Source organism: Armigeres subalbatus, chromosome 2 (genome assembly GCF_024139115.2).
Source record: "Armigeres subalbatus isolate Guangzhou_Male chromosome 2, GZ_Asu_2, whole genome shotgun sequence".
NCBI classification, from domain to species: Eukaryota; Metazoa; Arthropoda; class Insecta; order Diptera; family Culicidae; genus Armigeres; species Armigeres subalbatus.
The window spans coordinates 461,146,275-461,158,835 of record NC_085140.1 but is presented as its reverse complement, the minus strand read 5'-3'; the positions used below and the strand labels follow the sequence as shown (position 1 = coordinate 461,158,835).

Sequence of the window (12,561 nt, the reverse complement as noted above, 5' to 3'; positions counted from 1 at the left end):
CAGGGCGATGGATGAGTAGAGCCTTTGTTTATTATAAATAATCCTAAGACAACGATTCTGTGACGTCTGAATTTGTTTAAGCTTGGTTTTACTTGCTGTACCCAATATCGAGACAAAATAGGAGATTTTGGATTGCACAAAAGCATGGTACAGCATCAGCAGTTGTTTCGGAGGTACAAACTTCGAAATGTTGTACTGATACTTTTTTGTAACGTACTTATGTGGTGACTCCATGACAACACTGAATCTAACGTTATTCCCAGATGCTTGTAATTATCCACTTCGTCGATTTTGATAGAACTCACAATAAGTTCGTTAGTTCTTGAGATTTGTAGACGCGGCGAGCGAAACAAAACATATTTTGTCTTGCTTAGGTTCAGCGACAGCAGATTCTCTGAGAAATAGTCCCCAGCTTCTCCAAATCTACTTTCATTGAATTGACGACTTGATTTGCGCAGGAACAGATGTATGAGATTGATGTGTCATCAGCGAAAAGGCGAGGTTTACCACGTAATTGAAGATGCGCTAAGTCGTTGATGTAAAGCAGGAAGAGAAGTGGACCCAAATTGCTGCCCTGCGGTACTCCTACTGTTAGGTTCAGAAGGCCACTGGAGGATTTCTGAACAGATACAAATTGTTTTCTCCCTGACAGATAATTTCGTATTAACCTGTTTGCCACTCCTCTGATACCATAATTATCAAGCTTTCGTAGTAGAACTTCGTGATCAATTGTATCGAACGCTTTCTTGAGATTGAGGAACAGCACACCTGCTACTTTACGTTTGTCCATTGCACCACGTATTTCATCCACTAACTCACTAGTTGCAGTTAGAGTATTCGAACCAGAACGAAAGCCATACTGATATTGATAGAGAACATCATGAATTCTCAAAAAATCAGTCAGTCTACAAACAAGGAGGCGCTCGAGCACTTTGTTAATGACGGAAAGAACGGAGATTGGTCTGTAGTTAGAAGGATCCTTCTTTGAGCCAGATTTGTAGATCGGTATCACTCTGGCAATTTTCAAGTAGTCCGGGTAGCAACCATATGCTCTCATTGAATACGTCAGCAATTATTGGAGCAAAAATGTCGTAGTGTGTTTTCAAGAAAGATGGGGGGATCCCGTCAGGGCCGGCGCTTTTGGAGCTATCTAACTCTTTAATCTGCACGATCACTTCCTGTCTAGTTGTGGGCCTCAGGTATATCGAACGGCTAACAGGTGAATTTACAACCATAGTATTCAAGTTCGATATGTTGAAATTCATCTGTCTTACGGCCCAACAGTTGGTCCAATGGCTTGTAATCTATTATGATCTTTTCCAAAGTACGATTACATACTGTTTTAAAGTTCTGAAACGTTGAAAGCACAAAGCAGTGGTCACTAGGGCAGTTCACATTTCAAAAATGTTCGAAAATTCCAACTCCCATATGTCTATTAGCATCATTTCGATAATATAGGAGTCCTGGCAAAATTTCAGGCAATTTGGTGACCATTTAGGGGTGGCGCGAAGTCAATTTATGTTTATATGGAGATTTGTATGTCTCCCTAAAACTGTCAAATCGTGATGAATTCAAATAAACATCCCCAGCCTCCCTTTTTGAAATCTATATAAATGAGGCCTCCGGATATCATATTAGTTATGAGTGGATTGAACGGTTCTATTGACAGTGTGAATATGAGATAAATGGCTAAAATGGTGTATTTAGCCTCAACGTAGCAGTGGAAATATAAATCAAAACTATTGAGTTACCCACTGGTTGAGCTCAAATAGATCCCAAAAATGGAAGTTGGGGATGTTTATTTGAATTCATCACGATTTAAGAGTTGTAGGGGGATTTGAATAAATTTTAAGTTTTCCCATACAAATTTCCATATAAACATAAATTGACTTTGCGCCACCCCTAAATGGCAACCGAATTGCCTGAAATTTTGCCAGGACTCCTATGTTATCAAAATGATGCTAATAGACATAAGAGAGTTGGAATTTTCGAACATTTTTGAAATGTGAACTGCCGGAGTGGTCACTCGTATCAGAAAATATTGTTTCATTGACTACGTTATTGCTAAGGGACTCGGAGCATGTGACATGATCAAGAATGTTATCACTCACTGGTCTAGTAGGGTACGTGTTGGTAACTTTGAAGTTGTAGCAATTGAGTACATTATTGTAGTCCTCAACCGTCTTATTACCTGTAAGATTGACGGGGATATTAACATCTCCAACTATAATGCATGACTGACCGCGGCGTGTTGATGAAACAATTCGCTCCAAAGTATCCAGAAATTGAAAGACATCAAACGATGGCGGTCTGTACACTGCGTGTACATTAGGGTGGTTCAAAAAATCGATTTTGCTCCACAGTGCTCATCTGATTCTTTGCCATGATCCGAGTGTCCTCTGAAAATTTGAGCTCATTTGGATTAAAACTGATTTAGCACAAGCCGTTTCAAGTTTGCATGCAAATTAGTATGGGGAAATTTATTTTTTCATTAAACTGTTAATGACGTTTCCCCATTAAGCGCAGGTTAAAAGAAAACCTACACAGCTATAAGGAATACTCAACAGCTTTCACCCAACGAAAACCGCATGTTGATTAATCGTTCCAATAATTAGTAATCGAATTTAATCTATACCGTGGTTTTCTGGAGCAAATTGCATAACTCATCAACAGGCAACATTGCTGCTCGTGGCGCGAAAGATAGCACACACAAATTCAGGCTACTATGTTGTACTGCACATTTCAGTGATGCCCTCAAAGAAGTTTAACGATCATGACTAAAGATTCGCAACCTGTCCTAAAATCGATTACTAATTATTGAAACGATTAATCAACATGCGGTTTTCGTTGGGTGAAAGCTGTTGAGTATTCCTTATAGCTATGTAGGTTTTCTTTTAATCTGCGCTTAATGGGGAAACGTCATTAACAGTTAAATGAAAAAATAAATTTCCCCATACTAATTTGCATGCAAACTTGAAACAGCTTGTGCTAAATCAGTTTTAATCCAAATGAGCTCAAATTTTCAGAGGATACTCAGAACAAATTTTCAGAGATACTTCGGTCAAATGTCCTAATCGGCCAAATTACCTATTCGGCCAAATGTCCTTTTCGGCCAAATGACCTATTCGGCGAAATGTCCTATTTGGTCAAATGTCCAATTCGTCCAAATGTAATATTCGGCCAAACGACAAATTCGGCCGGATGACCCGTTCAGCCAAATGACTTTCGGTTAGATGGGTTCCAGCCAAACGACCCTGCCCCATCCTTGCGACGCCAAACGAAATCTTAGAAGTGACATGTACACTGTTTCCACTAATTTGTGGCTTTATACCAAACGTGTTAATTTTATGAAGGAATTATCTCCTCCCTTTGCTTTGTACCGGGCAGACGCAATCATTTAAAGGGGTTAGAGACGGATGGTCGAAAGACAAAAGTCGAAGGTGCAAAAGATCAAAAGAGACAAAGCGTCGAAGTGAGTAAAAGGTCGAACGGGGCAATAGGCTGAGAACGACAAAAAAATTAAAAAAAAGAAGAATTTCCTTTTTTCTTCTGTCTTCATCCACCTTCCTTCTTCTTTCTCTTTTACTTTCTTCCACTTCCTGTTTTTTCCTTCTCTCTTCTCCTTCTTTCATATTATTTTTTTGTCTTCCTTCTTTTCACTTTATTCATCCTCATTTCTTCCTTCCACCTAATTCTTTTTTCTATCTTCTTTCTTATTCCTTTTTATTTTTTCCTGCTTCTTTCTTTCTTCATCCATCTATCCTTCATATTCTTCCTTTTTCATTCATCATCCTTCCTTGTTATTTTTTGCTTAACTTCCTTTTACTTTCTTCCCTTTTCTTTCTTTTCTTTTCTTCCTCTTTATTTTTTTTTTGTCGTTTTTTTACTAGCTTCTTCCTTATTCTCTATTCCTTCCATCATCCATCTTACTTCTCCCTTCTTATTTCTTCATTCTTCCTGCTCCTATTTTCTTTCTTCATTCTTCCTCTTTTTTTTCCGTCTTCCTTCTTCATTGTTCCTTCTTTCCTTCTTCATGCTTCCTTCTTCAATCTTCCTTCATCCTTCTTTCTTCCACCTCCTCATTTTCATTCACACTTCTTCGTCATTATTTATTCCTTTTTCTGCTGCCCTCCTTTTCCACCGTTTGCTCCTTTGGGGTTTTTGTCACATTTTACCTTTTGTCCCTTTTGACCTTTTGTCCTTTCGACCTTCTGTCTCTTTCGACCTTTTGTTGTTTCTTCCTATCTTTTGTCTTTCGATCTTGTGCCATAGATTATCATGGCATTCCGTTCTAAAGTTCTCAAGCAGTTTTGGTTTAAAGAAAACAATGCCAGTCCCGTGGTACAGGACCCGTTAAACTTCGTTAGAACTTACCGTGGATATTTGAAAATTTTCCCTTGGGTAAATAAACCTGAGGAAATCAGAAGAACTGCCAGTGAAAAATCCATTGATATTTCGAAAAATTCAGCGAAGAAAATCTATGAATTATCGATTTAAGCTACAGGGAACTCTTATTAGCTTGATGTTCTGTGACTCGATATTTTCCCTTACTCAATGAAATTTGAAGTCCCAACATAAGGGGAAGTCTAACATAGGGGGAAGTGGGGCAAGAACGCCATATTAGGCAAGATCACCAACGACAATTGTAGCATAAGTAAGCTTCATTTTAACATTATCAATATGAAAAATGGTTTTTTGAAACGTAAAAGGGCATTGAACTCGGAAAACGCCATTTTTCATTTTATATAGCCCTTGAAATATTTGTTAAAAGTTGGTTAAGTTGAAATTCGACTTTTCTTACAATTTGGTGTAAGTGAATTAAGGTTTATCATTTTGTATATATGGAAATGAGTTTGTCTTTCGTTTGAGGCAATATAACTCAAGAACGGATGAACCGATTAGCATGATTTATGCACGGTTGAATTCGTTGTAGAATGTGTATATGTAAAAAAGACTTTATTTTTCACGAGGATAGTTCGAAAATCACTAATATGCAAACACTTTATGCGATGTGAAAAAATGCAAAACGATTGTACGTAAATCGATCTGAGGTGCACCCTGAGTTCTTACAAAATTACCAAAATAGTTTCAGTTTAAAATAGAGCCGATTAACCTTCTGTCTGTGCTCAAAAAAACTTACGTTGTCTGTGCTCTGGGGTCAAATTGACCCCAAATTGAAATTGCTATAACTTTTTTAATGTTTGGCCAATTTTGGATTTTTGGGGCTGTTTCGAAAGATAAATTAATCATCTTTCAGGTCGTTACCAAAGATTGACTATTGGTGGGCGGGTACATCGCGGGGAGGGGTTTTAGTGAACAAGGGTATAAAACCAGTGATTTTTAATGATTATTTTACTTATACCCGAAAATCCTACCCATTTTGAACTGCACCTTTTTTAGAAAGGTTATGCAGGAAGGCATGTGCTCTGGCATGAGGCGTTGATAAGTTTAGAACTCGGCCGCCAGGTGGTGGTATATTTGAATTCATTATTTTGGACTACTTAAGATATTCCGATATATAGAATTCTCCTCAGTGTAAATATTCTTATCGCACAAATTCAAAAATTGGAAGACGTACTCATTATATTGAGCACCGCTTTGTAGTGCTAGACATCCTGAACAATGTTGCCGAATACAACTTGAGTGTAGGTATGAGCGATCTCAAGCTAAAGCAATAATTATATATATATATATATATATATATATATATATATATATATATATATATATATCTTTATTAAAGAGATTTTCAGCCCTAGGCATATAAAGCAATAATTCATATATGCAAGAATATTGCAAGTCCGCTAGCGCCGCCTATTTGTAAATTTCCTAATTATTCATTCCGTCACATGATAGTCCATTCCCACCAGACGAACTTTATTAAAGAGGTCATCTTTACAAATTTCAAATTTGTGCGATAAGAATATTAACAATGAGGAAAATTCCATATATCGGAATTACTTGAGTAGTCTAAATTAATGAATTCAAATGTTCCGCCACCTAGCGACCAAGCTCTAAACTAATCAATGCCTCATATCAAAGCACGCCCTCCTGCATAACCTGTTTGAAAAGGTGCAGTTTAAAATGGGTAGGACTTTCAGATATAAGTAAAATAAGCATGAAAAATCACTATTTTTGTACCCTTTTTACGAATACCCTCCCGCGATGTACCCGCCCACCTATAGTCAATCTTTAATAACGACCTGAAAGATGATTAAATTATCTTTCGAAACAGCCCAAAATCCAAAATTGGCCAAGCATTCAAAAAGTTATAGCAATTTCAATTTGCGGTCAATTTGACCCCAGAGCACAGACAACGTAAGTTTTTTGAAAAAAGTACACTGTAGCGAATATTTTCAAGATTTTTGAAGTGAATTTTCACCTAGGAGACAGATCTCGGCGAGTTTTACCAAACTACCAAAAATTAGGAGAATCGGTTGAAAATTTAAAAAATGGCAGCCACTCAAAGTGGCCTGGGGTCATATTGACCCCAGAGCACAGACAAAAGGTTAAAAACAACGGAAATGAGTTTGATCATAAAAAATAGTTTCAGCCGAATATATTACCAAAGACCACAGAATCACACAGTGTCGGGCCATTTCGCCGAACAGTTGAAAAAAACTTAAATTGCGAGCGGTAAAAAGTGAGTAGTCATAATTACATGAAGCGAGCAGTTGCAAGAGAAAACAATGAAACATTTCTCAAATATCATAAATAGACGTGATAAGTAGGCAGTGGATTGAGAAATGAGAGGTACAGAGTGAGAAGAGAGAAGTGATCAATAAAAAGTAAGATGTAAAAAGTGAGAAGTAAAAAATTTGATGTGGGAAGTGCAAAGTCAGAAATGAAACGTGAGAAGTAAAAAATGAAAAGTGAGAAAAGGGAAGTGTAACGTGAGAATTGATGAGTGAAAAGGGGAAAGTGAGAAGTGGGAATCTCTCTTCCCTTAATTTTTCTTCATTCTTTCCTCCTACTTTCTTCAGCCTACTTCTTATTTTCTTTCTTTCTTCCTCTTTTTTATTCTTCTCTTATTCTTCTATATTCTATTCTTCTTTCTTCCTGCCTCCTTGTTTCTACTACTTCTTTCTTTATTCTTTTTTTGTTATTTCACTCTTCCTTCTGCGTTATTTTTCCTTCCTTCGTCCCTCGTTTCTCCTCTATTATCCTTCTTACTTTTTTATTTTCCTTATTTCTTAATACTTCCTGCTACCTATTTCTTACTTCCTTCATCTTTATTCTTCCTCTTTATTTCTTTCTTTATCCATATTCTTTATCTTTCCAGATTTTTTCCTTCATCTTCAGGTGATAAACTCTAAAATTGGAACTCCTAACTCGAACAAAGTCGTTTTTGCAAGAAAAAAACACTAATTTTGCATTGGAAGGAGTTTTGTCTCGAGATTGGTTGTTATGGTCCATTCATGATCTACCAACCGTCCATCCATGCAAAGGTTTTTCTACCAAAAACTTTTTTGTTTTTTTCAGCTAAATCCATTTGAAAAACAATTGGTAAAAAAAATCTTTTTCAGAAGATGGTACAGATTAATTTTGAATAAACTAAGTATGCAAAGTGACTAATTGTGACGAAGTCTTTATGTCTAGAAAAATTAAAATCTGGGAGGGTGCTGCCAGTTTCAAATACGATTTGACGCAAAATGCGTCTATTTTGGAAAAACCACCTGTATAAAGTAATTTTAAAATACTTCCTTTTCGCATCTTCCTTCATCCTTCTTCCTACTCAAAAGAAATTTTTCTGTGGAAATTCCAAAGAACTTCACGATGATATTTATTCAGAAGAATTTTCTGTTGAAACTCTTATAAATTTAGTGGAGATTCAGGAAAATTAAAAAAAAATCCCGTGGAAGAATTTCTGGAGGAATAGCAAAAAAAAAACATAGGCATAAATAAATAAACAAAAAATAGCAATATCAGAAGAAAATTTAGATGATTTTTTGCTCTATAAAGAAAAATGTTCGCAATGCTTTGGGCGTAACACCGATAACGCCTCCGACCGCGCCGTCAGAGATGAGAAAATATTTCAAGAAAGTGTCATGTTACAAATAAGTGAAAAGCGGTATCTATCAGTCAAAAAATATGCATTTTCTGAATAGTAAATGGCATGCCTAAAAACGATAACTAATAGAAAAGGGCAAGTGCGTAGGAACCGAGAAAAAATATTCAATTTGAAGGGTTGTTTTTGCCATTTATAACTCAAAAAATCACAAGTCGTTTTCATGTAAAGCATACCGATATTATTATATTTTTCAAAGCCGGGAGATTGAGCGAGCTGGGTCAACTGAGTCCGGGCTCATTGACAGACAAAAAAAAAACCGGGAGATAATTACCTGCACACATGTTTTTTTTTGGGATACCACCAATTTGTTAAACTTTTATCGAGATTCGTACAGCCGAGCCTTAGCAAACGAATCTATGACAAAAGGTCGAACGGGACAGAAGGTCGAAAGAACAAAAGGTCGAAATGACAAGCAACCTTTTGTCCTTTCGACCTTCTGTTCTTTTCGACTTTTTGTCTCGATCGACCTTTTGTCCCGTTCGACGATTTTTCCCGTTCGACGTTTTGTCTCGTTCGACGTTTTTTCCCGTTCGCCTTTTTGTCCTTTCGTCCTTTTGTCTTGCGACCTTTTATCCCTAAACATGTTTTTGCTCTTGTCATAAGACGAGTTTCTACAATCTTATTGAATTCCAGCACTCTTCAGTGTCTCGTACTTGACTCGAGTCAAGTACGAGGCACTGAAGACGGCCTTACTGTTGAGGTCGAAATACGTATCTGTAAAGATACAATTAAGTGGTGGAATTCAATGGGATTGTACAAACTCGTCTTATGACATGTAAAAACATTCCAATAAAAAGCTCAAAATAATTTTCTTAACATGTTTTTGCTAATATTTCAGTCAAAGTTGCTGAAAATCGGCAAAAAATCAGAACTCTCGCCGGGATATCAGTTTTTATTTTGCTTTTGCCCTGTGCCAGGCGTGAGACTTTCGCCGAGCTGCAGAAATAAAAACTGAGTGTGTGTTGGATTAACGTTTGGTTCACCTAATTGTTTCTTAGATCCACGTTTACGTGAAAATTACCATCACGGCTTTGAAAGGTTTTTTAATTGATGGGAAATGATTCCTTACATATAGTTTAAACAAAGTCAATTGCTTTTGGAGCTTACCTCAAAATTTCAGTCAATTTCAGCCTCGGTTGGCACTTTAGGCTACGACATCTTAACCCGTAATCAATTGAAACACCAATTTATTTAAGATCAATGTCTCTATAGTTTATTTGCATAATCATCATTTGTAATTGAATATTGAAAGCCAACCACCTTCCAACTCCACGACATTGACATCGATATCGCAAACAAGATGCCATAAATCATATAACTGTAATGCAGCACACCCCTTTCACCGTTCTCTCCCTACAGCCCCAAACACGAAGTACACGGCCCTGGCCGACGGGTTGCTCGTCAAAAAGGTATCAAAGAACGACAGCGGCGAGTACACGTGCAAGGCGTTTCAGGTTTCCTCTTCCGGCAGCAGCTTCGAGGAGAAAACGATCCGGCTCAACATCAAACGTACGTAGCAAGCCCCTTCCCTCGGGGTCACGGGATTTAATTGCCGTTCAATTAACGTGGAAATGCGATTCTCTTTTCCCACCCTGCGCAAATACAGATAGGCCCTATTTCCAGAAGCCTCGGGGTGGCTACTCGTGGGGTAACGTCACATACGGATACGTGGGCGGTGCGGTTAACTTGACCTGCGATGCCGTGGCCGAACCGCCAGCCACATTCACCTGGTCGTCCAACAATAAAAAGTTTTCCCATAAAAATCACATCATCTACAATGGGTCGCATGTTTCCATGTTGCAGGTGAGTGGCGCCTTTCCTGTCCTCGTTTTGTGCTGCACCACTCGAGTGCGCGAAGGATGTGGCCATTAGCATATGAACCATGACGGGGAGGACGGTGCACAATGGGCGAATTCGAGATACTGAAAATGGTTTCTGGTAGACTTCTTAACAAGCCTTCTTCAACAATCTTAACCATTCTAAAGTTTGTTCAATGCAAAACAATGGAAAGACTTGATATCTATCTGCATATATAAAAATCTATCTTTCAACTATTGTCTTCATAAATCAAAATTCCGGGCGTAATTCAGGACATCTGTAATATAAACCAAACGAAAAAGACATTTTCCCCATTGTGCGGTTCCACCCACAATCCTTTTCCACATTAACAGCCATAACCGTAAAACCTCAGGCGTGCTTTTGAGCTTCTAACCGTACTTTATTGGAACATTCTCTTTACTATGTACTTCACAGATAGTGATCAAAAACAGCACCGTTTTCGGCAAGTACAAGTGTGAAGCAAAGAACGAGCTCGGCACGATATCACGGGAAATTCAGCTGCGAGAAGGCACAAAGCCCGATCCGCCCAGCAGGGTGAGTTATTCAGTCCCTTCCTGGTAATTAGAATACGGTCCCATAACAAATTATGCTCCCCACAGTTCCAGCTGCGGGGCGTAAATTCCGACACGCTGGACATTGATGTCGGTGCCACAAAATCGCACGACGTCGATCCGGACCATTCGACCATCATCGGATATCGCTTCGAGATGATTCCCACCGAAGAGTTCGCCAAGCACCGCAAATGGGAACGAGCTCATCGACGTGACTTTGACGTCGAGGACGGAGTCACGTACTTGCTCGTGCACCTCATTCCGGATACCCGATACCTCATCCGGGTGGCCGCACGAAACGCCGCCGGTCTCAGCGATTGGACCGAGGTGAAAGAATTCACCACCCATCCGCTGCAGCCCCATGGGTTCAATTCCGGTGCTGCTGGTCCGGATACCAGCGCTTTTCTCTTCCTACGATTGCTGACCGCCCTGGGCTCCATACTGCTCTCGACGGTGGTGAAATTAAAATTTTAACCATGGACGCTAGGTTAGAATCCAGAAGCCAATAAAAACGTAGAATTTCAATCAAAAGACTCTGTGAAAAATTGCACTGAAAGGGAGGAAATTGACGTCACGTACACTCACACATACATACACAGACATACAAAAACACACATTCGTACCGAACAGCTCATAGCAAACTGGAAGCAACTCAAGCAAGAACCATTTTTTTTTCCTTTCGCCGCTGACCGCATTCGAGTTCCGTTCTGATAGGATAGCAGCCAGCAGCACTGAACGAAAACATTCTCCATTCAAGTTGGAAAGTGTTGCATGCTGAATAACAGTGTTTTCACACGAACTCTAAAAAAAAAGATGAGTAACATCAATTTCACGGAGCATGAGTTTGGAGGCCATAGGACCGAACGCGATTCGATGACGTTGTTCCAACAAGCGGTCAGTAATCAAAGTAGTCCACACAATTTGCGCTTTTTTTTTCTTTTCTTCAAATAACAAACGAAGCAGGCGCTAAAAGGTGACACCGCAAAACCGGAATAACAGCGCTCTAGTTCGTAAGGTGAAATTAGGTAACAGGAATTCTTATTACCCCACAACAGGGGGGTACGTAAATTAAGATAGGTAATAGGGAACGATGTGAATGAATGGTCAGTCAAAAAGCCAGAATCAAGGAATAAAGAAAAACAGTCAAAAGAATGTGCAATGTACGAAATTAGATTTAATCCGAGAAACGAGTTTAATACGATTCGATTCCCAATCGAAATAAGTGAGTGTGGCGTAATCATTGGCAAGGTAAGTGTTCTTCCGACGAATATTATGTCTTTTGGGTTCAGAAACACGCGCTTCTATGTATTCAAGTGAAAAACGGTGGATGAATACGCTTGTTCAATGTTTAAAATTGAACTGATTGTTGTTGTGATTGATATTTGAATTTATTTATGTTAGGAGTTATGTCTGTCGAAGAAGTCATGTCATGGAGAGTTGTAATTCGGTGTTCAGATTCAAATAACCAGGAATCAAATGGGAATAGTGGCGGGCTGAGAGGGAGACACAGATTCAAAAAATGTATATGTCAAGCCAAGCCGAAATCTAGCCTGCAGAGCAAGGGAAGATCCTTAAAGTACGTCACGCAAAAATTGGCGATTTTCGACACCCCCCTCCCCCCTTCGTCACACTTTTTGTATTGAATCTCTAAAATTTTTGTATGAGTCGTCACGCTGCTCGTAACCCCCCTCCCCCCTAGGAGCGTGACGTACTTTGTGGACGGACCCCAAGCCGAAAGCAAAACTCTCGGCAAGCAAATTTGCTAAGGCAATATAATAACAATAACACGCAGAACAAAGCTTGGCCTTTTCAGGTGGCGCCTACGTTTATATTTTTTTCTTGTCAAAAATTGCATTGTTGTCGGATGACAGATAAACCATCCGATCCTTAGGTTGACGGCCAGTGAATTTTTTGACAAAGCTTAACGAGATAACTGACGATATTTTATAATATTTTCAGCCTTTTCGCTTTGAGAATTTTATGTGAATAGTACTTTCGAAGCAAGATCGACTGTAACTTTTCTTATTGACTTTACGCCTAACGCAATTTTTGTTAATAGAAGCGGGTTTGTTTGATGCCCAACTTTTCGACACAAGGTTT

At 38.8% G+C, this 12,561-nt stretch overlaps 1 protein-coding gene across 1 annotated transcript in view; it reads left to right on the top strand.

Annotated features, from left to right (window-relative positions):
* The window catches only part of LOC134218326 (neural cell adhesion molecule 2-like), a 58,613-nt gene extending 46,706 nt beyond the window's left edge, over nt 1-11,907 (top strand). The window contains exons 4-7 of the mRNA XM_062697266.1: nt 9,431-9,580; nt 9,678-9,874; nt 10,325-10,444; nt 10,510-11,907. Of these exons, the coding sequence (XP_062553250.1) occupies nt 9,431-9,580; nt 9,678-9,874; nt 10,325-10,444; nt 10,510-10,935 (893 nt within the window). The 3' untranslated portion in view covers nt 10,936-11,907. The remainder of the gene's footprint in view (nt 1-9,430; nt 9,581-9,677; nt 9,875-10,324; nt 10,445-10,509) is intronic.
* The last annotated feature ends 654 nt before the right edge of the window (nt 11,908-12,561 follow it).